Source organism: Sturnira hondurensis, unplaced genomic scaffold (assembly GCF_014824575.4).
Source record: "Sturnira hondurensis isolate 20B ecotype Veracruz unplaced genomic scaffold, ASM1482457v3 Scaffold0004338, whole genome shotgun sequence".
Classification (NCBI taxonomy): Eukaryota; Metazoa; Chordata; class Mammalia; order Chiroptera; family Phyllostomidae; genus Sturnira; species Sturnira hondurensis.
The window spans coordinates 3600029-3627992 of NW_028076969.1; the positions used below are offsets into that span (position 1 = coordinate 3600029).

The window sequence follows — 27964 nt, forward strand, 5'->3', positions numbered from 1 at the left end:
TACACTTAAAATACTCAAGATGGCTAATTTTATGTTATAAACCAAATCAACAAACAAGTGGTGGTGAGGTTGTGGAGAAAAGGGAACCCTAGTGCACTGTTGGTGGGAATGCAGACTGGTGCAGCCACTGTGGAAAACCATATGGAATTTCCTCAAAAAACTAAACATGGAACTGCCTTTTGCCCCGGCAATTCCATTGCTATGATTATACCCCAAGAATCCTGAAACACTAATTCAAAAGAACCTATGTACCCCAATGTTCATAGCAGGACATTTTACAATAGCCAAGTGCTGGAAGTAGCCTAAATGCCCAGCAGTAAATGAGTGGATAAAAACACTATGGTACATTTACATGATGGAATTCTATGCAGAAGAAAGAAGGAGCTCCTACCTTTGCCACAGCATGGATCGATCTGAAGAGCATTATGTCAAGTGAAATAAGCCAGGTGGTGAAAGACAAATACCATATGATCTCACCTATAAGTGAACCTAATCAACAAAACAAACAAGCAAGCAAAATATAATCAGAGACATTGGAAAAAAAGAACAAACTGCACTTTTGGCCAAGATGCAGGCGTAGGTGGAAACAATGTGCCTCCTCGCACAACCAAGTCTAAAGACAACAAAGTTTTAGTAACAAAAAAGCAACCAAAACACAGAAAATTGAACTATACCGAAGTCCGACAACAACGAACAATTCAGCCAGTCCAGTAAGGGGGAGGAGCCAGCGGTGGAGCAGGGTGGGCAGGAAAGATCCACCGGACGAACCTAGGCATGCAGGTAGCCCTTGGCAGATCCCTGGCATTGGGTGGCAACAGGCGGATCCAGTGAGGGCACAAGGCGGCTGGCTGACCACGGTCACACATTCACACGCAGATAGACCAGGCGATGGAGGGAGCAGTGAGACAGACCACGCTGGCCCCAGCAGCGGGAAGCAGCAGAGGGGACCGCCATTGCCCCTCTTGGACCTCGACCCCACAAACAGCGTCACAACCCAGCAACAGAGTTGCCCCACCCTGGTGAACGCCTAGGGCTCCCCCCCTCATACATAACAGGCATGAACAGACCAAAACATTATGGCTCAAGAAGAACTCAAAGCCCCAGAGCCAATAACTCTAAGCAAACAAGAAATAGCCAACCTGTCAGATGCACAGTTCAAAACACTGGTGATGAGGATGCTCACAGAACTGGTTGATAGGAACAAATGAAGGCTAAACTAATTGAAATGAAGGGAAATACACAGGAAACCATTAGTGATGGAAAGGAAACTGGGACTCAAATCAAGGGAGTGGACCAGAAGGAAGATAAAAATGACCAAACATAAAAGAATGAAGAAACAAGAATTCAAGAAAATGAGGAGATGCTTAGGAACCTCCAGGACATCTTTAAATGTTCCAACATCCGAATTATAAGGGTACCAGAAGGGAAAGAGGAACAGCCATGAGTGAAAAACTGATTTGAACAAATAATAAAGGAGAACTTCCCCAATCTGGCAAAGGAAATAGACTTCCAGGAAATCCAAGAAGCTCAGAGAGTCCCAAAGAAGCTGGACCCAAGGAGGAACACACCAAGGCACATCATAGTTACATTATCCAAGATTAAAATGAATGAAAGAATCTTAAAAGCAGCAAGAGATAAGGAGACAGTTACCTACAAAGGAGTACCCATCAGACTGTCAGCGGATTTCTCAAAAGAGACCTCACAGGCAAGAAGGGGCTAGAAAGAAGTATTCCAAGTCATGAAATCCAAAGACCTACAGCCAAGATTGCTCTATCCAGCAAAGCTTTCATTTAGAATGGAAGGACAGATAAAGTGCTTCTCAGATAAGGTCAAGTTCAAGGAGTTCATCATCACCAAGCCCTTATTATATGAAATGTTAAAGGGACTTAACTAAGAAAAAGAAGATAAAAAAATATGAACAGTGAAAGAACAGCAAACTCACAGTTATTAACAACCACACCTAAAACAAAAGCAAACTAAGAGGACAGCTAGATCAGGAGCGGAACCAGAGAAATGAAGATCACAAGGAGGGTTGGCAACAGGGGAGTGGGAGGAGGAGAAGGGGGGAGAAGGTACAGAGAATAAGTAGCATAGACGGTAGGTAGAAAATAGACGGGGGGGGGGCAAGAATAGTAGAGGAAATATAGAATCTAAAGAACTTGAGACATGTGGACATAAACTAAAGGGGGGGAATGGTGGGGGAGGGGTGTGCAGGGTGGAGGGGAATGAAGGGGGGGAAATAGGACAACTGTAATGGTATAATCAATAAAATATATTTTTAAAAAAAGAAAAAGAAAAAAAGAACAAACTGACAGTAACCAGAGGGGAGGTGGGAGGGGCTAATGGGGAAATGGGGGAAGGGTTGTCAAGGAACATGTATAAAGGACACATGAACAAAGCCAAAGGGGGTTAGGATCAAGGGTGGGAGGTGGGGATGGGGGGGGGGAAGTGGGAGGAAAATGGAGACAACTGTACTTGAATATCAATCAATCAATAAATAAAACCTTTTCCATAGTAAAAATGAAATAAAAATAAGTAATTCTTTTCAAACTCTAGGTCTAGCCCAAATTTAACCCTAAACCTAGCCCTGGCTCTAGGCCTAACCCTAAGCTAGTCTTAACCGAACTGTAACCATAGCTCTAGTCCTACTCCTAACTGTAAGAGTAATCTTTTTCTTTATTTTTAAATACTTTTTTCATTTTTTAAAGATTGTATTTATTTAGGGAGAGGGGAAGGGAGGGAGAAAAAGAGAGAGGGGAACATTGATGTGTGGTTGCCTCTTGCATCCCCTACTGGGGACCTGGCCCACAACCCAGGCATGTGCCCTCCCTGGGAATCAAACCAGTGACGCTCTGGTTTAAAGGCTGGCACTCAATCTACTGAGCCACACCAGCCAGGGCTGTAACAATAATCTTAATCTTACTTCTAAATATACACCTTCTCGCTAATCAGAATCCCAATCCTAATGCTAGATGTAACACTAGCTCTAAACCCAACCTTCAGATTCACATAACCAATATGTAATTAAAAACAAAAAATCAACAAAGAGAAGCATAGACAAAAGAGGGAGCTGGGAATATATATATATCCCTGGCTGGTGTAGCTCAGTGGATTGAGTGCCCACCTGTGAATCAAAGGATCACTGGTTTGATTCCTACTCAGGGCACATGCCTCGGTTGTGTGCCAGTCCCCAGTTGGGGGCACATGAGAGGCAACCACACATTGATGTTTCTCTCCCTCCCTTTCTCCCTCCCTTCCCCTCTCTCTAAAAATAAATAAATAAAACATTATATGTGTGTGTACTGAATATCAGTACCAGATATATTCAATACCAAAATATTTAAAAAGTAACCATGTTTTATTTTTCCTCAGTGAGTATTTAATGTTCAAAAACAGAGAAACTCAAGTAGAGGAATCTTTTTTTGTGAATATAATATGCTTATAAATTTCCTCAGTAGGCTTTTTGGACTTCTCAATAAACAAGTGAAAATAATTTTATGCCACATTTAGGGGTCTGGGGCTGCAACTAAATTGGACAAGATGCAGTTACACTCACCAATTCTGATTTTCCATTGAAATAATTAATGACAAATAGATACCATAATGGGCTGCACGGTGGCCTCCAAAACACATGCCCGTATGTCCGTATCAAAGTCTGAAACCCGTCAACGTGACTTGGGGCAGTGAATACACATTGCAAAGTACAGATGATGTGTTACAGAATTATACACCTGAAACCTATATAATTTCACTTAACAATGTCGCCCAATAAATTCAATTAAAAATCTGAAGCCTGTAGGAAGAAAAAATAAAATAAAACACTCAAACTGGCTAATTTTATGTTATATTTTATACTACAATTCTTTAAAAATTAATGTAATATACCAAAACTCATTGAATTGTATACTTCACGTAGGTAAATAGCATGCTATGTGAATTATATCTCACTAAGCATGTTTTAAAAAACTGGCAAAAGATTTGAGCAGAGAGTTTACAAAAGAGGATACCTAAATGGCCAATAAAGGGGTAAAAAGGTTGGCAACCTCATTAGTAATCAGGGAAGCGCAAAACACCTACAAACATGCACACACAATGAGACACCAGTATTCGCTCATCAGAATGGGTGGAGGGTTCCAACCTGGGGCCTGCGGGCTGCATGCAGCTCAGGATGGCTATGAATATGGCCCAACACAAAATCATAAATTTACTTAAACCATCAATAGGACTGACAGTGACCAGAGAGGAGGTGGGAGAGAGCAATGGGGTAGAACAGAGAGAGGGGTTTTCAAGAACATGTATGAAGGACACACGGACAAAACCAAAGGGGAGAAGGATCAAGGGTGGGAAGTGGGGATGGCTGGGGTGGGGCAAGTGGTGGGAGGAAAATGCAGACAACTGTACTTGAACAACAATAAAAAAATGTGAAAAAAATACAGTTGAACTTTGGAGGAAAAAAACCCATTAGATTTTTTTGTAATTAGTGTCACAATGTATTTAATGTGCGGCCAAGACAATTCTTCTTCTTCCAGTGTGGCCCAGAGACGCGCAGAGACACCCCTGAACTGACAATACCTGGTGCTCATAAGAAAGCAGAGGATATAGAACTCTCATACACTCCTAGCAGATGAAAGATTAGCACAACTACCTTAGCAAAAAATGGCAGAATCTACTAAAGCTGAAAACATGCAATTTTTCTCTTAGATATAACCAACAGAACTGCACTGTGACATGCATGAAAACACACACAAGAATGTGCACATTATTCGTTATAGGCCAAAACTGGCAATGACCCAAATGTCTATCAGTAGGAGAATGGATAAATCGCTACCAGGGTATATTCACACAATGAAGTGCTATCACGTAGTGAATGTGAAGAAATAACAGCTACATGTAACACAGAATGACCACATAAACAATACTGAATTTTAAAAGCCAGGCTTAAAAGAACACATAATGAATAAGCACAATTCTACTTGTACAAATCTCAAAAACAGGCAAACTAATTTCTGGTGTTAGAAGTCAAAAGTGGCTGAGGCAGCCACTGGGGAACCTGGGTGTCGGTGATACTGTCTTTGGATCTGGGTGATGGTCATACAAGTATATTCACTTATGACAATTCATTAACATTTCTATGCTTTTTTGTGTATATTACCCTTTAAAAATTAATCCTTGTCACTATTGTCTTTTCTAATAAGTACAGCGTCTTTCAAACACATCGTAATTAGAGAAAATTAACTACATATAAGTCGATGTGAAGTCAACAATTAGGAGATCCTGTGAGAAACTGTGGGTTCTTGGTCTCCCACAAAGAATGCAAAGTGGAGTCCCGCTATAGAGCAAAGCCACAGCAAAGTTTATTGGACATACATTTCCAGAGAGGAAGTGGGCTGTTTCCAACAAAAGCAAGGCAGCTGCCAGTGGGCCCTCCCTTTTATTGAGGCTTTGTGGGTTGGGCTTCCAGTTCCCCTACCCTTCCTTTGTCTATTTTTGTGCATGTTCTACCCAGACTTCTCCGATTCCCCACTGCAGGTGGGGGAGTTAAAACCACAACCGTAAGTTGTTATGATGAGGAACAGGTTATCCAAGGTCATGGGCTCCTTCCTCAGTGCACAGGTAGGGCCTTGGGAATACTCCTTTGTCTTCAGAGCAGCAGGTACAGACCATAGGGACTGGATATGTCAACCACAAAGTTCTTGCTCATTGGCCAGGACCTACCCTGCCCTTTCAGGCCCCTACCTCCTATTCTATTTGCCTGCCTCAAATCCCTCCTGAAAATTTGGATCCTCACATTCTTTTGAAGAGAAGGGGGAGGGTCATTCTTCTGAAACTACTTCCTGCTGATCTAGAGGAAGTGTGCCTAAATTTTGAGGATTTCAGAACTCTCACCCTGACTGGTCTATAAATGATAGGACACATCTGGGATGGGCTGGAATCCCAGGGTTGGCATCCTCTGGAGTCTGATGGCCTGTAATCTACCAGAGACAAAGTGTACATGGAGGTTAAAGAGCTGCAGCCCCAAGATTAATAGTATCATGGCTCCAACCAGGGGTGGGACAAAAAGGTAGAGGAGCCTAGTGGGTTCTACCAGGTGGAGTTTTTATATTTTCACTTAAACCTGTAGTCTTGGTGATCAATGCTCTTGTATCTTTTTGTATTTGCAAAGATTGGTTGACATAATAACATCATTCCTCTTGGAGGAAAAGGCATGTCCCTCCTTGGACGGCAGTGAGAGGGTCTAGAGCCCTCCTATTTTGCAGAACAACTGCCGCTGGAGAGTTGAGTTGTTCTGCAGCCCAGTCAGGGTCTCCGCTATATCCTTGAACACGCAGGAGGTTTTTCTGGCTAGTTGGATAAGAGAGTGGTTATAAGCTCCCCGTCATGACACACATCAGTCCTGATGTAGTGTCCACGGCTCCAAGGAAGGGTATTAGGAGAGCGCTCACTTGGAGACGGCCCCATTAGTTAGGACTGGCAAGGGCACAGTGGATGACCCTTCAGCTATGACATGAATGGCCAACTATATCCCAAAGAGTATCAACTTGTCCACCATGGTGGTAATGAGAGATAGGCCTTTTCTACACATATGAGAAAGAATATGACACTGAAAGGCAGAAGAACAGAGAGTTCAAAATCTAAGAAAACATCAGGCTTAGTACACTCTGCATTGGGCCTGTGGAAGGTAAGGCTCCAGCTGGCTGTCCACCTCCCTGCCCAAGTCTCTCTGAGGGAGCTAGATGAACATCCTTTGATAAAGAAGGCTGGGGCTATGAAGCTTGCTGTGGTCAAGGGGTAGCTCTAAGAGGGAGGTTAAGTTCCTAGCAGGAATTCTGAGCAGTATTTCTGAGCAAGAGCTTATTGGCTTGCCACCAGAGCTTAGAAATCTTGGAGGGTAGAAGCTTACTGAGGTTGACTAAGCGCGTACAGGGAGAACTGGGCCCGGTGCCTTGTTTAGGTCATCCCTGGCAAAAAGTGGAGGTTTGAAGAGTAAAGGAGGTGGTATCTATCTGAAGGGATGGTGAAGTTTCATCTAGGGTATATAAAGAAGTGTTTTTTATTTTGTGCCAAATAAGAATCCAAGCTATTTAGGGTTGTGGATATGTGAATCATGTCTTGCCCTGAATCCCCTCTGATAGTAAGAATATAGGGCAAGATACTGAGCTAAAATTTCCCAGAAAGGCCACAGAGAGGGTCTCACTACAGTTCTGGATGCCTATGGGATATGTTTGGTGGATGTACCTTTAAATACTGGCCCTGTGACTGGGGGTGAGGGCTATGGGGTTTGAAGTCCCAAGGTCAGAAGAATACAGCTCCTCGAACAGGAAGGCTACTAGGTGAGGCACCCTCCAGAATCTCTGATGTTGAGCTAAGAGGGGCTGGAGTTCTTGCCCAATCGAAAAGGGAGGCAGGCATGAAGGATTCTCTGAATTTTGCATCCAAACAGAACCAGCAGTTGGGTTTTCAGGGATGTGGGCAGCTATATTAGGTATAGTATACAGGAGTTATGTTTCTGAGGGTGGACAGTTAGGGTATAAAAGAGCATAATTGTGAGGATCAAAAAGGAACCAGGAGATGTCATCATAGGCAAAGTCCCTGGAAGAACTTATGCCAGGTCAAGGCGGTAGTTAAATACCCCAGAGACCTTGGGGGTGGCTGACTGGTTCAGCAAGGAGTCTGTCATAGAATGTGCTGGGATCCTGAGAGATTAACTACTCCCTACAGTAGAAGTATTTCCAGTTCCACAGAGGAGAGTTACTCACGCAGAACACTACAACGAGGAGGAGGCCTGACACTGCTGTTCTGTCCAAACAAGGGTCTGGCCTCTGTCCTTACTCATCTGAGTGACTTGAGAAGCCTGAGGTCCCCCAGCAGTTCCAGGGGTACTCTGTGGTGTGGGCCTGCGGGATTTACTCGCCTTCCTCTGGGGCTTCCAGAGGGGGCTTGACTCAGGAGAGATGTATCCAACTGCTGATGTCCTATAATTCGACACTTGTAGGGGTGGTAAGAAGGACTTAGTAAGGCCTTTGCTGCTTGGGTTTTAGCTGTTCTTGGGGGGATTTCTCTTTCCATGTCTTTAGGTGGACCCAGTCCCCTGGTTGGCAAGGGTTTTGAGACCCTGCACCCTGAGGTGTGTGGAGACTTTTGCTTTCACGTTCCATTAAAGCCTTTTGGATCTGTCCTAAGTTTAAGAAATATTTTGTTAGGGCAAGTGCATCAGAGTCCAGGAGCATATTGGCTATGAAAGAGGGCCTGTCATATAACATTGCATAGAGGCTGAGCTGTAGCTGAGTCTTGGGCAGAGTTCTGACCCACAGTAAGGGAAGAGGTAGACTTCAGAGCCAGGTCATTAAGGTCTGCTGACAGAGCTTAGCAAGGGCCTGAGTACTTGGTTGGCCTCTTCTACCTTGTCCGTGGACTGTGGGCTCTGGGAGAAGTGGAGATGCTATCTTATTCCTAGAGCCTATGCTGTTCTTCAGGTGACCTGGCTGACAAAGGCCAGGCCATTGTCACTCTGAAGGGCCCAAGGCGGCCTGAAATGGGAAATTATTTGTTTCCGTACTTCTTAGTGACTACAGTGGCTTTCTCAGTTTGGCAGGAGCAGGCCAGGATCCATCCAGTGAAGGTGTCAATACAGACTAACAGGTATTTGTGTTCCCAGCATGGGGGAAGTGAGTGAAATTTATCTGCCAGTCTCCCCCTGGGTAAGTTCCTTGTCTCTGGACTGGGGGTAGTAAGAGAAAGTCGTGTCCCCCTGAAGATGGTTTATCTGACAGGCTGGGCAGGTCCCTGTGAGTTCCAGATAGTAGTAGCTAGACCCGTCCTGTGAATAACTTGGAAGACTGTGGTAGTCACAACATCTCTGCTGAGATGTGAGGCCTTGTGAAAGGCTGTCGTAGTTCTCCAGGGATTAGGATTTTGTTGTCTGTTTTTCACCAAGAGCCCTCTTTTTCTCTCCGCTCAGAGTCGGCCAACTCATCCTCCACTTGAGAGTAGATGGGCGGGTGCTCTGGTAAACTACCCCATGGGATTCACGCCAGGACCTCCTGGCTGAGGAGGGTCGGATTCGGTCGCTCTTCTGGCTTTAGCGTCAGCCTTGGCATTTCTCTGGGATCTCCAAATCTACCAGAATCATCTTCTGGGTGCCCCCTGCAGTGCATTACCGCTTCCTCTAGCGTTCCTGTGCTGCTCGAAGTAATTCGACTTCTTGGTTGTGCCTAATGAGGGTGTTTTATGTATTTAAAAGTCCTCATTCTCTTCAGATTGCAGCATGAGTGTGTAAAACAAGGAGGCATATTTAGAGTTTGTGTATTTGTTAATTCCTTTTTCTTTCGCTAAGGACGGAGTTGAAGTTAGTGCTATAAGCTCAGCCTTCTAGGAGGAGGTATTCAGGGGTAGGCTCCCAGACTCTAAGGCTTGGGGGAGACTGACCACTGCGTATCCTGACTGTCCTTAGCTGTCCCTCATTAAACTACTGCCAGCTATGAACCAAGTGACTTCCAGGTCAGGGAGGGGCTGGGCTGTGAGACCTGGTCTGCAGGAGCGTCTCTGCTTGAGTCTTAGCACATCGCTGGGTCGGCCCCGTGGTCCTCGTGTCAGGGAGAAGGATGGCTGGGTTCACAGTGCTGCAAGGTTTATAGCCGACTCAGGGACACCGAAGAGTAGAGCCTGGAACTTAATGAATTTTGATCCATTTAGCCAAAGGCGTCCCTTGGTTTCTAATGCTGCTTGGACCTGATGTGGAGTCTGTACCTCCAAGGGCTGGCTCAGAGTCACCTTAGTGGCCTCCTCGACTAGCTAGGCCACAGCTGCACAGCCAAGACAGGGGGCCAGCCCTCGGAAGCCTTATCTAACCTTTTAGAAAATAAAGCTACTGGCTGGCACGTCTGTCCTGAGCCTCTGAGGTAGAATCTCTCAGGGGTGTCCAACCCACGGCCCACGGGCCACATGCGACCCAGGATGGCGTTGAATGCAGCCCGACATAAACTCGTAAATTTACTCCAACCCTCTTTTTTTTGACTTACCAGTTTTCATTAGTGTTTGTGTAATGAATGTGTGGCCCAAGACAACTCTTCTTCTTCCAGTGTGGCCCAGAGACGTCAAAAGTTTGGACACCCCTATGAGCAACTACCTGTCTTTTAGCTACACAGAAAGTAAGTTTCCTGATATCAGGGGATCCCAGTGCTGGTGCCGATACCAGAGCTCGCTTAACGGTTTTCAGAGCTCATTTTATCTCCCCGGTGCCCTCAAGGCACTCTGAATCGGGTCCCGTAGTGGATTCGTATAGAGGTTTCGCTATTAGCCCCAAGTCTGGTATCCGAACTGCACAGAACCCTGCCATCTCCAAGAAGGTCTTTAGTTGTTCCCAAGCAGCAAGCAGTGCCATGTCCAGAATAGCTGCTTCTCTCTCGTGGGACAACGGACAGCCCCCAGGGGTTAGAACATACCCCTGGTAAGCAACCTGTTGGGAGGAAACCTTGGCCTTTGCGGGATACTTGGTATCCCCTCTGGCAATAGAAGGGTAGGGTCTGGATTGTGTCCTTTAAAGAGATTTATGGCTAGGACTATAAACAAGGAGGCCATCTATGTACTGGAGAACATCAGGGGGGCTCAGTTCTCTGCAGTCTTGTTCCAGGGTTCGAGCAAGGAGCTGTCTCTGAAACCCTGGGGCAGTACTGCCCAGGTGCACTGCTGGGAGAGACACCCATCTGGAGCTTTCCCTTCAAAGGCAAACAGGTACTAGGGGTCGGGGTCCAGAGGGACACAGAAAGCACCCTTCAGGCATAGGACAGTAAACCAACTGCTGTTGCCTGGTACTTGGGTTAGAATGGTGTGAGGGTTAGCTGCTATGGGTGCAGGGATTATGGGATCATACACCTCCATTTCTGGTACATAAATCCTGACTCGGCGGTACTCCCCGTCGAGCTTGCAGACAGGTAAGATCGGGGTATTGCCGGGTGACTCCACAGGTACTAGAAGTTCATGGTGCAGAATTCTTGGGTAGTAGGTTTTAGTCTTTCAAGACCCCCCTTCTCGAGGGGGCATTGTCTTTTGCTAAGATACTCCATTCCTGGCCAGAGCTATATATTTACAGGGATGGTATATCTGGCTTGGCCAGGAATTCCTTCCTTCTACACAGAAGAGGTTACTCCCTCAAAACTTGGCATGGAATGTGGACCCCCTTGTGGGCCAGGGGTTCCAAACATAGAGACAGTATCTTATCAATAACTTGATCAGGGAAGGGTAAAATGGTCCCTGGTTTTTCTAGTAGATCCTTCCCCTATAAGCAAGTGGGACAGTGAGGAATGAGCAGTAAGGTGAAAAGTCTTATTGCCCAGTCTGCAAGGAACAGAGGGAGCACAGCGGTAAGATGTTGGCTTTCCCTCTGTCCCCATAATAATGCAGGTTTCTCAGGAGAGAGGTTCCACAAAGCACAGCAAGACAGAGTAAGTGGCCCTCCTGTCAATAAGAAATTGAACTTGCTTATTTGCCACATCTAAGGCCACCCGGGGTTTGTTGAGGGGGATGGAAAGGCTGTTCTGCAGGGGGTCAAACTCTTCCCCAGGCACCCTCAGTCCTCGCCTGGGGGCAGGCCCTAGGTCGATGGCCCCTCCCCCCTCAAGGAAGTGGGACAATCCATTTTCTAGTGGCTGTTTTTCCCAAACTGGACATGGCCTGAGGGGCTGGTTCCTGACAATCTCCAGCCCAATGTCCCTGCTGCTGACACTTGAAGTATTCTCTCTTCTCCCTGGGTTTCTGACCCTGGTGTTCCCCTGGGTTGACCAGGATGGGTTGCAGGAGCATATCTGATTGCACTCTGAACCACGGTGATGACGAGCTAAGCCTGGGCCTTATTCTGTCTTTTCTCCCTTTGGAGTCTCTCCTTCTCCTCCTCTCTTATTTCTCTGTTGTTAAAGACACTAGTTCTTGTGTCCGTGAGTTGGCTCACAGGTATCTAAGGTCCTTAATTTCACTTCTGTCGCTTTCTTAGAATATCAGGAGCTGACTGGTTAATGAAATAATGACTCAACAAAGCCTGCCCACTGGGGGTCCGAAGGTCTATGTCGGTGTATTTTCTGAGGGTTTTTATCGGGCATCCCTGATGCATTGCTGGGTTTTCTTCCTTATCCTGAGTCATTTTCTTAACTTTGTCACAGTTTACGGGGTTTTTGATACATTTCCTCATTCCATTTAGGAGATACTGTATCCCACTGTCTCTTGCCCTGGCATCTGTTCTGTCATTATAATGCCACTGGGGATACTGGTCTAGCACAGTTGTGGCAGACACCCCCACTGATGGGCATTCTCTGCGTGCACGATGCCTAGCACCCTCCCAGGTTCTCTGTTTCTCTTCAGGAGTGAGACAGGTAGCTAAGAGATATAGAGGTCTCTCCAAGTGAGATCATAAATGAGGGTGAGAGGGTGGAATCCTTCAGTAAATTTCCCCGGGTCTTCAGAGAACCTCCCTAGACTTTCCTCACAGCACAGGCCAGTTACTGAGAATAGCACTTACACCCTTACAGCACCAGTGTCCCGGTTGGCTAACCCCCAAAGTGGTAAGGTCTGGCTGCACTCGGGTGGTAAAAGGGACCATATCATATTATTCCTGCTGGGCTTGGGGCCAAGGCAGGCTTGGAGACTGATCCCATTGCGGGGAACCCCCATCCCATGGGGAATGAATACACCCACGTCCTGCCAGGGTGCAGGAACCACAGTCTCACCCCACAGGATGGCACAAACACACACCTGGCCTTAAACTCAGGGCATGAGGGGCAGAGAGGCTTGGTTCCCAGGAAGGCCAAGGAGAGACTGGTATTCTCGAGGGCTACGAACAGTTTTAAGACATATTAGTAAGGAGGGAAAAACCATCGAAAAGGTTTGCAGCACAGCAGATCCCAGGCAAAGTGGTTTAAAACCTCACAGGGGCTTGGCTGAGGAGGGAGTGCATATTTGCTTGTGAACCGAGTTGCACGGACAATTTCTTGCTGCCAGCAGGCTGCCCAGAGCAGTTCTGGCCCGTGGCTTATCCTGCCATGGGAGCCTTCGAACCGCGGCCACCCTAATGGCTTTTAACTGGCCCACCCACACCTGCTGGTGAAGGGCCTACTTCACTGGGGGGAATTGTAGGAAATACATGAAACATATGTGAGGTGCAGAACCCTCAAGCCCGAAGACAGGTGAGGATGGACTTCACCAAATGTGAGCAGTCACAGCACGAAATAAAGCCGGTGACTAGAGATCGCCAGAGAAACCATGGGTTCTTGGTCTCTCCCAAGAATTGAAAATGGAGTCCCAGTATAGAGCAAAGCCAAAGCAAAGTTTATCGGAGGTGCATTTCCAGAGGCAAAGCAGGCTGTTGACATAAAAGAGCCTTTTGGGATTCCTCCTTTCATTGAGGATTTTCGACTGTGGCTTCCAATTTCTATCCCCTTCCCTTATCTCTTTCTGCGCATGCTCTACTCAGAATTCTCCTCGATTCACCCTAGGGGAGGGAGGTGGGGCGGGGATTCTAAAACCACTATGGTAATTTATTATAATAAAGGATAGGTTATCCGAAGTCACGTGCTCCTTCCTCAGTACGCAGGTACAGAGGCAGGCTCAGGAGAGCCTTCTTCTCTTCAGAGCAGGAGGTACCGACCACATCTCAAAGTTCTTGCTGATTGGCTGGAGACCTACCCCTCCCTTCCACATCCCTACCTTCCATAATATTCGCCAGCCTCAAACGCTCTTCAGTGCAATAAACAAAGTATAGAGAAAGGCGATAGGAACATGTTAGAAGGTAGTGGGAAGCCACTGTAAATTTCATTCACATAAAGGAAAAGGCTGAGAAACTGTATTAATTTGTTCAAAAATGGAGCACAAATGAAGTGCAAATTAAATCCACAGCATAAAAGAATCTGTTTATCATTTTTTTGTGAATGAGAAGTATCTATGCTTTAGTAAAAACTTTAAAGTTCATATCTCAAATGCATATACAGAATTTCAACAATTTTCCTGCAAAATAAAAGAACTGGATCATCTATTGCCTAACATAAAATAAAAGTCTGCTGAAAAGCAAAGCTCTAAAATTCATCCATCCACTCAATAAAGTAAGCACAGTCATATGCAACTGCGGAGTGCTCCCCCTGTCCACCTTGCAAGATAGTGTAAGAGAACGAGACACAGCATTGTGGAGGTGGCACCACAGGAGCACACAAACTCTTCGCTTAGGAAACTCGAAGAGAAAAAGATCTCCAGAGAAGTCAGGCCAGAAAGTAAGGCAATGAGTCTCAAAGGAAACAGGCTTGAGCTGGGCTAGATGGTAAGGAGTATGGATATCAAGAGAAGGAGGTGAGTTATTTCAGACCAACCAGAGAGGATGAGAACGTGAGCAACGCCCTCAATAGGGAGACAGCCCCAGAGTGTGAGCAGAGGGTGGTGGAAACAGGATGGGCTGGGTGGGGAAGAGCAGAAAGCCATAGAGGCCACTAGAATTCATTCTTTCAGGTCTTTGGAGTTTGTTGTGGTTATTGTTGCTGAAGGAAGAGAGTAACAGGATGAAAGAAGTATCTGACAGAAAAGGAACCTGGCAGAGAGTAAGAAAGACACATCAATGAGAAGAAAGGTGACGTACAGAGTGGCTAGAAAACTGCTGGAATAACGTAAACTTAAAATGACAAGAATATAATTTAATAACTGGTAATGGAAAAAAGAATAGTAAGAAGTTAAGAACACTAAGAACTATTCTAAGGATTCAGTAGTTTTCAGATGTAAAAAAATAAACTATTTTTGTCTAGAAGGAGCCGTGGGGTCACACGCTTGTATGGTGCACTGCCGCCACCACTGACACGGAGTCCCTCAGCTGTGACAGCACCAGAAGCTCGGGTCATATTTAAAATTAGATAAATATGTGTGTGTTTACCTAATCAGCTACCATATATGAAGTACCACCGAAAGAAAAGGTTCTGTGAAATTAAGTCTAAATGTGGACAAGCTGGATTAGTCCACTGGCCACACTCAGCATAACTGCGATAAAAGAAGGGAAATGGGCCCACCACCCTTTCATTCAAGTCAAAAAGAAAGCTGGAATGCCAGCTTCCACTGAGAGAATCTGAGCCGAAAATACAAGAGGAAGTGCTAAAGACTGCAAATTATTTTCGTGTCATGGTCTCCATCGTCTTCAGTTTACAGAATTTTTGTTAGACACTGAAGGAGTAAGCAGATTTATTTTAATGCAGGCAGATGGCTTGGTCATGGAAATTGTGAAGAGATTTACTGAACGGCTTCATCAGATCAAGGACATTATGGAATTAAAAGGCTCTAAGAGACCTCACTGGTCCAGCTCCCTGTGGCTCACAACATTGCACTTTCTTATTAATGAGAAAGACAACCCGACCCCCTAAATTCAAAGTAACCTGGGAGGAAGGAGGGAGGAACACTATTAATTTGTCCAAAGAAGTGCAGATGTTAAGACAGAAACCGCAAATACATATTGATCAAAGAGCAACTAAAACATGTCTTGCTCTAAAGCACAATGAAACCATGAATTAGGAAGAAGTAAAAGTCACAAATTCAGAAAACATTTTCATAAAAACAAATCATGTTATAAGTTTCTATAACTACTTTGGAGTACGAAACTCAAGGACCTTCTCTAGTAGCAGTTTAGCTTCAGGAAAGATTTAATGATCTGAAAACAAACTGTACTTATCATGATAACACATTGGGCAGTGAATTTATGAATCTCAGAATTACTCTGAAAGTGCTGCTAAGGTGACCAACTCTGTCCGTTTTGGAGACCACCAGGCTTTCTATAAAAACATTCTCTTTAGTGAACACACAAAACCGAACAGCTGGGAACACTGTCGATGACATTCAACCTACAGTCAGAATTCAGATGAGCCCTAACCACCCCTTTCTAAAGTCAATAATGGCAATACTAAACATCTATATTCAGCATGCAACCCAGTACTGATAAAATTTAGACACCTGTGCCTGGCTTATGCAAAGAAAAGTCATTATGACAGAAAAGTAGAGAAAGGTCACAGAAATCAAGTTAAAAGACCAGAATACAGTGATTGTGGTAAAAAGATTTGTGTAATATTTATAGCCTGCTTACAATTGACCCTTTCCAGACACATACAAGATCTTTCTTGTACCGGAAGGATTTAAGAAAATAATGAGGTATGTACACAGAGAGCCTGAGCTAACATGAAGAGACATCATCTTAAATAAAATTTAAAAATAACATTCTTCATATCTGAACCCACTTTTTATCACATTTCTACAACAGCCGAAGATGGTTCTAATTCATAGAACAGGTGTCCCCCTAAAGTCCTATTATCTTGATGGAGGGAGAGACAGAGGGAAAGTCAAGTAGCTACTTTAGGAAAAGTGTTATGAATATGTTAAAACCAACCGTGTATTATCTCATCTATTTTCCTGACAAATATTCTCAGTACTTGAAAGCCAACTCCAAGAATCACGATATTACAGAGCTGGGGGAAAAAAACAGACCGCCAAACACGGCTCCCTCATTTTGCAAACCAAAGCAGACCTGGAGAATTGTATGATGTCCCCACGTCGCATCTTCATTGTTGCTTCCCGGACAGAATTCTTACCTCCTGGCTCAGGTTGGGGCTGGTAAATTCTTGAACCAGTAACTGCCACTAACCAAGCATTTTCTATATGCCTCTGTGCTAGACACTTTAAAGACCTGTCATCTCCTTTAACTTAGTACTTCTTAATGCACTGAGAAGGTGACCTCCACTGTACAGGACAATCAAACTCCAGCGCAGGACATTAACACATTCCCAAAGTCAGAGAGCAAAAAAGGAAAGGACAATTCAGGAATCCAAAGTCAATATGTCTGGTGATACAAAGCTTTCACACGATGCTACTATCTCCTCCAAAATGTGTACATCCAACAATTCCAGTCTAGCAGAGCTGGACTGCAGAAATACCCACACAGACACATAGGTTATACGCATAGATACAAAGAGGCCTACTATAACACCATTAATACCAAAAAAATCAGAAACAACTTAAACATCCAGCAATGGAGAAACAGCTCAAAAAATTGAGGTACAGACTTGCTGTGAAACACTAAACTTAGGTAACTAAAGAGAATGAGGTAGATCCACACAACAGAGGTGGCAAAACACCCACCTTAAACTATGTTTTAAAAACAACTCGTAGAACAATATTCATGGCATTACTTTTTAAAGATACATATACATGCAGGCTTTGTTCATAATAAGAAGAAGGCATGGCACAACGCTCAGCAAAACTAGAGAATTCGGTGGATGGAGACGGGGTATGAATTCAATTCTTTAACACTTTTGCATTGTTTTCATTTTTAGGCCTAGGATATGTTACTTCTGTAATTTAAAAATTTATAATACAAAAATGAAGAATTTTAAGTGCATGTATTATTTATCTTTAAATAACACATGCATACTCCATTTAATGCCATCCCACATAGCATGGAATGATTGTGTGGCTATTTATCTCTAATACAATTTTTTTTTTTTTAAAGAATCAAACATTCTATAACAGCACACCAGAGTTCAAGTGCCATAGTCCATGGATGGTCTCCAAGACCCTATCAAAAACCCATGAGGGAAAAGCTATTTTCTCAATAATAGTAAGATGTTATTTGCCCTTTGCCTGTGTTGCTGCTGGCGCTGAGGGTGCAGAGCAGCGGTGAGTGAAGACGCAGGGCAAGGCGCTGGCGCAACTACACGCCAAGTCTCGCCAAGTCTCGGCAGTCCTCCCTGCCATGCACTCACGGTGAAAAAAGAAATCCAGTTTCTCGAAAGAATGTCTTTGATGAAGCAGTAACAGTAACTTCATTAAAGCTTGACCTTTTACAATATTGCACGTGGCACGGCACGTAGAACGGCACGTGAATCGCTGGCGCTGCGTACCAAAGAGCGGCCGCGTCCCAAGGAAACGCCCTGGTGCCACTGTGGGGGCTCAAAGCCAAGTGAGTCAGTCACTTTTCTCCAGGTATCAGCATTTTTACTGGAAAGAACAACTCTCAGACTATGGTTATTTAGACTGAGGTATTTGGCAGAAATTTTCTCAAAGTTGAAAAAGACAAGACTATTACTTCAAGGGAAATAACTGACAGCTGTTGGTTGTCAACTGGAGGAAAGACTAAATTTTAGAAAACTTGTATCTGCCACACTCAGTTCAACAGCTTCCCAATACATATTTAATAACATGTCCACATTTGTAATATCTGTAACAATGAACCAGTATTTTCTAAAATATCAATGTATGATGTTACCCCAAAATCACGCATGAATAAAATATCCATTAAAAGTACAAGATAAACTAATGGGTATTAATTAATATGACAGAGTAAGAAATGTTTACTGCTACAGTTTCTGATTCCACATCGCAACCAACCTTTAATAAACGACTGCCTAATGAGTTTTGGTGGAATATCGAAGAATTACACAGAAAATTTGAAAATCGTATCAAAATACTCCTTCCCCTTCCAACTACATATCTGTGTGAGGCCATGTATTCTTTATATAGTTAAACCAAGAAAACACATCATAATAAGTTGACCACAGAGGCACAGAGGGAAAACCAGCTCTCTTCCAATGAGCCAGACATTAAAGAGATCCCCCAAAATGGGTGGGGGGGATCTTACTTGTCACAAAAATACATTATTTATGTCACTGTATAATGGATTTATTATTGTTGCTTTCAAATTAATAACTAAAATTTTTCTCACTTCTAATCTCTAATATAATAAATATCCACAGACCTAATCCACAAAAAACAAAAGCTTTCTGTCATCATCAATAATCTTTAAGGCCCAAATAACCTGGGAGGCCAAAAGCTGGAGAATCTTTGCACTATTGTTAGCACATTTTTCACATGTTCTGCCTACTGTCTTAAGCCTTGGCCAACAAGAGCTAGTACAGCAATTTGTATTCACACATGGGCAATATGCATATGTGAACTACAAGCTTTCTTAACCAATGAAAGCCTACAATGCTAGCCTGATTTGAATACATTCTGCGACAACTGATGTTTACTACACTCCAACCTCTCTTTCTGCCATTTATTTTGTGTCCTGCCAAGTGATCTGAACCCATGAGGCTGCTAGAAGTTGTGAAACTGGTAGTGAGGGGCCTGGTCCAAAGAAACAAAGACTAAGTATCAGTGCTTGGTGTTACTTAAGGCATCTTGAGCATAATGGTCAATGATATGGCCACAATTGGCTGAAGACCTTTGACATTTTGAGAGATATAAACATCACTGAAGACTGACAGAATGGTCAATAAGGAAATGAATCATAACTGGAAAAAGCTATGGCTGGAAATATGCCGAATTCAGGAAAGGGAATGGGAGGGAAGGGCAACTGGCAACTTCTACAAGGAGTAGATTAAAATGCCCCCCACATGGGGCTGGTTTAGTTAATGCTCGTATTTCTATAAAAGCATCTCCAGTACCTTACACACATACTATCGGGAGGGGGAAGCTGACCTGAGAGTCCACAAGGCGTTACTTTGATTATCTCTGTTCTTGAGCTACTAATTCTAACATACAGGCCCCCGGGACCAAAAATACCACACCTGGAAATGGGAAAACTGAAGGTTCTTAGTGAATTCCCAAGATCATTCTTTATTAAATGAAGCAAACGTTATGGGGGGGGGGGACAAATGGTTGACCTGGGATTGGTGAACTCATGATATCATATACAGATGATGTATTATAGAACCGGACACCTGAAAACTAAGTAAGTTTATTTTAAAATGTCACCCCAATCAATTCAATTTAAAAACAATTTTAATGGGGCAAAACCTTTGGGAACTTCTTACAAAAATATAATTAAAAAATGGACAACTTCAAAGTTGTACAACTAATAATAAGCTCAGAATCAATTTTGCAAGATCTGTAAGTACTGTATAACTTCCAAAGTCATAGAATTTGAAAAGACTATGAAAATATATTTCTATCATCTCTGTTCTATAAAATACAAACTGCAGTTCAAAGAAGTTGAAGTGACACAGTAACATCAAATCCCTGAAGAAAATTTTAACAAAAATTCCTTCTTTAAAAGATTTTATTTATTTATTTATCTTTAGAGGGGAAGGGGAGAAGGAGAGAAACATCAATGTATGGCTGCCTTTTGTGCCTCCCCTGCTGGAAGTTGGCCTGCAGGGAACCCGCCTGCAACCCAGGCATGTGCCCTGCAACCCAGGCATGTGCCCTGGGAATCAAACTGTGATCCTCTGGTTCGCAGGCTTGTGCTCAATCCTCTGAGCTAAACCAGCCAGGGCCCAAAAATTCTCAAAGAAAAGAAATTCTTTTTAGGTACTCCAAGCACACAGGATTACCAGTTACATTAGAAAACACTCACCTATTCATTCACAAGTATCTACCAAGTACTTAACTATGTGCCAAGAATGGTATTGTACTTTGAGGGAATAGATAGATAGATAGATAGATAGATAGATAGATATCTTCATTGAACTAAAAGAAAATAGAACTATGTGCACATTCTCACATACCCCCACCAATGCCCACATTCTAATGCAATTTCTAGGTCACTTTTTATATCAATTCCTGATATAGAGTCAAATCATTGGAAGAAACTAGGAATGCTAGATTTACTTACCTTCAAAGAACCTGATGCTATTAGCAAAATATGGCTTCTAGGCCATTCTCCAAAATGGAAGGAGAGAATGAGAAAGGAAGAGGACAGAGAAGAATCAACATTACTGTGAATACAGAAGTGAGAACAAAGAGATTTTACAGGAGCAACTGCTGTGAACAGGGAGACTCTGGGCAAAGGTGGGTAAAGGGGTTCAATAAATTATGACATTATTACCATTTCCACAGGCTTCAATCAAATTTAAATTTCTTTCCAATTTTTAAAAATATTGGATTAAGCCCTGGCTGGTATAGCTCAGTGGATTGAGCGCAGGCCTGCGAACCAAAGGATCGTGGTTCAATTCCCAGTCATGGCACATGCCTGGGTTACAGGCTGGTTCCCAGCAGGGGACCCACAAGAGGCAACCACATATTAATAGTTTTCTCCCTCTCTCCTTCACCTCCCCTCTAAAGATAAATAAATAAAATCTTTATAAAAAATAAAATAAAAAGAACTTAAAAATGTTGGATTAATGAGTCTTTTAAGACTGGCCTAGAAGTGGCCTCACTACATTCGAGTTACATTCACAATGGCATACTGTGTTATTACATAGCTGTGATCCTTGGTGAAAAACATAGCATTGAATTTCCAAAGCTATTATACTTCAACCATCTATCTCAACCCTGAATCCTTACCCACTCTCACCGACAGCCACTGATGTTAACCTAATTCTCTGAAGAGTCTTCCAAAGAACCCATGTGGTACAAGCACCTCAACTCTACACACATGCTTTTCTAAATAAAAGCGTGCATCTTACCCTGTCATTCTTTTACCTCTCTCAAGATCAAAATGCAAAATGAAGAGAAACCAGGAAGTATATTTCCTCTAAGGATTTTTTATTCAATAGTCTTTTTGTTCACACTGGCAAATTTGTATTGTTAATCCTATACACAGAAATTTTAGGGGCATTTATTAAAATGTGATATTCCTGTAACACGTGAGTGAGGCACAGCCATACCATAGTGCACATACTGTGCAGTATCTGATAATGTAGAGATGAGCTGGGATCAGACCAATGGCTGATACCATTTGTGAAATTAGGAAACAGATTGTCTCTCTGACTTCACATTTCTATAATTTTAAAACCATCACAAATGCAAACTATAGTCTCTTTCTTAGACGGTAGGAAACCAGGTACAGAGGGAATCAACTACCAGTACCCAAACTTTAATAGAAAGGAAATAACCTTCCACACTTTAGTTAAGATCGGCTTATCTCATAAGTAAACTAATTAACTTTCCACTTTTAAGACCAAATCCAGCTCAAATTGGATGGCATTTCCAATACCACCCAAGAACTGACAACCCCTCTGAAACCAATTACTCTCAAAGTACAATCAAGGGAGGATTTCGGAGCCTCCAGATGGTCTGAGCTGCCCTCAAAAGGCAAGGGGGTGATGTGTGAGTGCAGAGGGGGAGACGTGTGAATGCCAAGTGGCCCTCGACAAACAAAGGAGGGGACTTGCAGTGACTGGACTACAAGAAATCCAGCAATCTTAACCTCCACCTCCCCAAATACAGAAATCGGCATCATTAGTACATATACAAATAGGTTCAGAATCCCTATTCTAAATAAACTATACATCAGAATTTAAGTGGGAACACCACAGTGGTCCCCAGCTTTACCCCACACTCAGCTGGGCTTTCCAGTCCCTTGTTCTGCATAACTCACTACAACTAAAGAATCTTATGGGCCATCACAACACCCTGTTTGACACTAGATCACATGGCTTAAGTATGAAGATTCAAATGAGACTTTTCATTATAAATGCTTCCACTATCAAAGTGTGAAAACACATTTGAAAATGTGCCACATACTGTTACTGGGGGATAAAGATCCTTACCCATTGCATCATTACCTTGGGTCTGACAACAGTTCTAAGCATAACATTTTAGAAGCACTTGGTGATTTAATATTTCAAGTGCTTCCTGAATAGTTCGGGTTGACTATATAGGGTAAGCTTAATTTATCTAAAATTTTCACCCAGTGGCTGTCACCTTTCATGTAGGTCAAACTACAAATTTTTTATTAAAAAGTGAGCTCTTCCAAAACAGTTACATAACTAAAATTAGAGCTAAGAAATTGAACAGAGAGAGAAATATCAATTGGTTGCCTCCCATACACACCCTCCAACTGGGGATCCAACGCACAACCTAGGTATGTGCTCTGACTGGGGACCGAACACACATTTTGGTGTAAGGCAGGAGTGTCAAACTCATTTTCACCAGGGGCCACATCAACCTCATGGTTGCTTTCAAAGGGCCGAATGTAAATTTAGGACTGTAGAAATGTAACTACTCCCTAACAGTTAACCAAGAGCTCGGTGTTGCCACTGGGTAGAAACAAGGTGCCGGGCCAGATAAAACAAGGTGGAGGATAAAACAAGGCGGAGGATAAAACAAGGCGGAGGGCCACATCTGGGCCTTGTGTTTACCACCTGTGCAGTGTATGGGATGATGCTCCAACCCACTGAGCCACCCAGCCAGAGCTACAATAAATTTTTCATAATGCTAACATTTAGGCTCATAATTTATTTTTTTTACTTTATATGGTCTTTTCTTTCTTTTATACTTTTCTCATTTTCTGGAAGTTATTCACTATCTCAAGGAATCACAAGCAGTACAAGAAACAGTTTAGAACAGAGGTCGCCAACCTCCAGGCCACGGACTGGTACCGGTCCAGGCCTGTTAGGGACCAGGGCTACCCAATAGGAGATTGAATCATCCTGAAATCAATCCCCACCCCCAGGGCCATGGAAAAACTGTCTTCCACAAAACTGGTCCCTGGTGCCAAAAAGGTTGGGAACCTCTGGTTTAGAGAACCTCAGTTCTCGAACTTAATTTGTTCCAGGAAACTGTGCAAGATGTGGTTTGTTCAAAAGCCAAATGTCCTTTGTCAACTGAGAGATGTATGATTGATCATACATGAAAGGGTTTTATCAGCATTAAAGGGTTGTCAGGTAGAAAATGAGACGCAAAGTTTTGTTAGACAACCAAGACATTTTTTCTGTGAAAACTTGGTCAAGAACTGAATTGTTTGAGAACCACCACAGTAGAGAACTGAGGTTTGACTGTATGTCCAACCCATTGGTAGAATTATAAAATAATCAATTTTTCAATTTAAATTCCCTTTGAAGCTAATGCCACAGAGATTTAAACAGAAATGTCTCGACATGTATTTTCTTTTGAAAATTGAAGACACTCTATTTCTACCTTTGGTGCATTATGTCACTGTGGTGGTCACTGCTACAAATGGATATCTGTCGAGCATCCATTTCCCTTTTCTTTCTTCATAATGGAAATAACTTTTTTCAGATATCCACTCCTCCCTCTCATTCCACACTGGAAGTCCTAGGGATGGGCCCTAGTTCACTGGAACCAACTTTGCCACTGACTGGTTCAGAATTTAATCCAGCCAGGACATGGTATTCTTGAGAAGACTATTAAACTACGCACTCAATAGCTGTTTACCTTCTTCCCCTCCCTTGTATTTAGGAAACTGAGTATCAGTGGCCATTCCATGGCCTACTGAACAGATCCCAAACTGAGCACTCAAGGCCCTCTACTCTCCTACAAGGAACCCTGGGGTGAAAGACTCTGCTGTAGTGTAATACCGTATTTTGCTGTGTATAATGCACACCCACATTTTGGGCCAAAACCTTCAGAAAAAAAAAAACTTCCATTTTAATTTTACTACCTTTTTAGCCTCATCTCCTTTGCATCATCTCCTGTTCTAGCAGCTGGAAGGGCTTGGCCTTTGCAGAATAGGGCCCTGCACTTGCCATTTCATATCCTTCATCCAGGTTGTTGTTCCTTTGGCTAGGAAAGCCCAACCGCTGCCAACTCAGTCAATTCAAATCCCACTCAAAGTCCACACCAAAAGTAAACTTCCCAATGAAGTCTTCTTTGATATCACCATTAATAAACAGCACTCCTCACATACTACTTCTATCATACATCATCTGTACATGCCTGCAGCCTGTTTCAAAACTGCAAACTCCTTAAAGGCTGTGGATAAACTCTTACACATCTTTATTCCCCACCACCATCCCTCCCCACCAGAGGAGCTCAGTAAAAATTCACCGAACGTGCGAACATATTTTTTCATTTTTGAGGGTGAAAAGTTCCTTTACAGAATAAATTATCATGAAGGCTAAACTGTCCTTGGAAGTCTTTAAAACATTCTAGGGTGGCTTAGGAATAGTTCTACTTTAGGAAAAAAGAAAAACAAAGCAGATGACCTTGTAAGCCAGATTCTATGAATTACATCAACACTTTAAAAGTACTGCCTAATAATTTTAAAAACAACTATACACAAATGCTGCTTACAAAAAAGCACAGCACTGATTGTAATATACAAAGTTTAACATCTTTCTTGCCAAAAAATTCAGCTGTTCTTATAGTAACATTTAAAATATTTTCAGTTATGTCCAAGGGATTGTATAAGACCATTTACTTAACATTATTTCACACGTGAAAGAAGCAGGACACAGAAAAGCGTTAGGTCACTCACACTGGTAACCAGGCAAAACTAATTTGGAAGCACACTCGGATCATTATCTGCACACCCTCACTAAAAATATACCTATTGAACTCCACGAAACTTATCTGTAACTTTGATTATTCCCTTCACTGGCTTCTATGGAAAGGTCTACAAAGTTTTGTGTTCATTTCTCTCCCACTATATGCATTTGTGCAACTTAAATCAGCTAGTAAATATTAGGTTACTTCAAGCTCTATCAGTGCATTATCAGTCCAGATAAGACCATAAAACTCTGGGAAACACACTGACATCTCCAGGGAAAAAAATAATAAACAGTTAACCACAATTTTTCATCAATCATTGAACTTGCTCTTAAAATAAAACCCTTCAAAATAAATCTCAACGATCAATTAAGTGGAACAGAAGACTTGATTCCGCAGGACAGTGCATTCAGAAAGGAAACGGGCACAGTGTAAGATGAAAAACAGTTTTGCTTCTCATATGATGGCTACTCGCAGAAAATAAAATGTAGGAAATATCCAATGGAGAATATAAAATTAAATATAAATAGATTTTTAAGAACCGTGAACAAGAAAAGTAAAGACATTTATTCCTTTTCTTCTAATATTGTTATAGTCTAGTATTTTTGCAAGCCAGTTTAAATCCTTTCGGGGAGAAACTCGAGTATAAAAAAATAAATTCTTGTTTTCAAATATAGTGTAGCACATTGTATAGTTACTTTTAAAACAGAGATCACAGTTTTGGTTAAACCTGCATATGTTTGTTAACGGTTATGTAAAGCACGATTTAAAGTTTTCTACATTATTTTAAAGGCATTTCTCTCTAGTTTTCCTGGGCCGCCTGGTAACAAACACTGATTCTAAATACTGTTTCTCACTGGACCCAGTAAGTACCGGAGCTCCTTATCTAAAAAAGAGCAGAGCAGGGTCAGAGTCAGGTGCAGGATCTCGGTAACGGAGAAGCAGGTGTGGTCACCTCTCCGATTAGGGAACACCTGGGCTGTGCCGGAGGCGGGGAAGAGGGGCGCCGGCGCCAAGACAGCCGCGGCAGGTGGGCGCGTGAGGCCAGGCCAACAACCACGACTAGCGATGGCCCTTAGAAAGTTGGATTTCCAGGCACAAACGATCCCAAAACAGCTTCGCCAGGCCAGCCGGCCCAGCCTGGCCCCACCAGTCGCTGAGGGCTTGGGCTACTCACCGTGCAGGGAGAGGAGCAGCAAGGGCGCCAGAGGAGAGCCCAGAAAAGTCATGCCGGTGCCGCAGGGAGCGAGCCCGCCGCCCACCCGGCTCCTCTTCGCCGTAGCGGGGGCGCGGGCCGAGCTCTCGAGGAAGCCGGGTTCTCCCTGACTGGCCGCCCGGCCGCAGTCACCCCTGCGGGGCAGAGACCTTCGGACGCGCAGACCAGGCAAGTGCAGCTCCCGGACCGCCTCGATGCGTGGACGAGGTTGAGTTCCGACCGGGCGCACGACGTACTCGCTGTGCTCGCTGGCCCCAGCTCCGCAGCGCCACGGCCACCTTTCGCTGCCCCAGGACCCGCCAGTCTCCCGCGCTGCCCTGGGAGCCACACCCCCTCCGGACTCTCGCCCAGCTACTCCCGCAGCAGCCCGACTCCGCTGCGCTCGGCTCCGCGCCGCCCACCGGCTCAGCTCCGTCTCCCGGGCAACCGCGGCTCCCGCGCGACGCCTGCCGGCCCACCCGAGGCTTCTGCCACCTGTATGTGGTGCACGGCTCTTGCCACCTGTTTGCAGTGCGGACCCCTCCCCCCCGCACAGCTCGGCGAGCGCGTGGTGGACCCCAAGGTCCTTGTCTTCCTCGCCTGCCCCGAACAGCTCTCGGGACAGGGGGTGTGAGTTCTGATCCTCAGAGAGCTCTGGGAGGGACTTTTCCACCTCCTTCCTCCGAGCCAGCGAAATTCTTTTCTGTTGCAGTTCTAAGATGATTTCCATTTGGACATTTCACTTTCTCTCAATCCTCCACTCTGTAACCTAAATAATCTGAAAGAACCTGACCCTGGCAAAATTAAGACTCAGTAACGTCTGCCCTATTCTATAGCTTTTTTTTTCTTTTTTGCTTTTTGCTTTTTGCTTTTCTTTTTTTCTGATTACCGTTTCTTTGTTGAAAAGGGAGTAGGGGCTGTTACCATGACCATCGCAGCCCGCATTCTATCAGAGACTACCATGTTCTCCTTACCCTCTTGTAAAATTTGTCAATTTATATATTTAAATTTTTCCTGTTTAAATGTTACAGCTTCCTTACACTAATTTCAAGTATTTGTTAACTAGTTAAGGAGGTGATTTTATTGGGGCGGTTGTTACTTTGGTTAAGTTTTCATTTTTGTTTCTTATTTGTTTTATTTAGTTGGATGGGAAGAGAGACCTTGCTGGCACCTGAAATTGTTACCTACACATCTACCTATTATCTTCCCTTATAAAATCTAATCTTCATTCCTTTCCCACTGAGGTCACTGGTTGCTATCTTACGACCTCCAGTCATTTTCTGCTTCAGCCCTTAACCCTAGTCTTCTAAATTTGAGGACATACCTGCCCAGGGACTGTCAGACCATTCTGGTCAATTTCTGCAGTGGCACAGATTAGGATTCTCAAGGCTATTCAGAAATTCTGAGCCTCCCGGGGCAACGCAGGAATGAATATAGTACACACAGGAAAAAAGGCAAATATGTAAAACATCTGTACATTTGGACAGAGATTGGGAGACATATGTAGAAATGAAAATAACAGTGCTGTTGTGATTTCAACTTAAAAAGAGGAAACTATTCAGAAATGCCAGTCACCTTTAACAAGAATACCCTGAA

General features: G+C 43.6%; 1 protein-coding gene across 2 annotated transcripts in view; it reads right to left on the reverse strand.

Annotated features, from left to right (window-relative positions):
- The window catches only part of IGSF11 (immunoglobulin superfamily member 11), a 160558-nt gene extending 133863 nt beyond the window's left edge, over positions 1–26695 (reverse strand). The window contains exon 1 of one of the 2 annotated variants that reach the window (XM_037045544.1): positions 26351–26695. In XM_037045544.1, coding sequence (XP_036901439.1) covers positions 26351–26402 — 52 coding nt within the window. In that variant the 5' untranslated portion in view covers positions 26403–26695. The remainder of the gene's footprint in view (positions 1–26350) is intronic. The other variant, XM_037045542.1, reaches the window with a different exon arrangement.
- Between the last annotated feature and the right edge of the window lie 1269 nt (positions 26696–27964).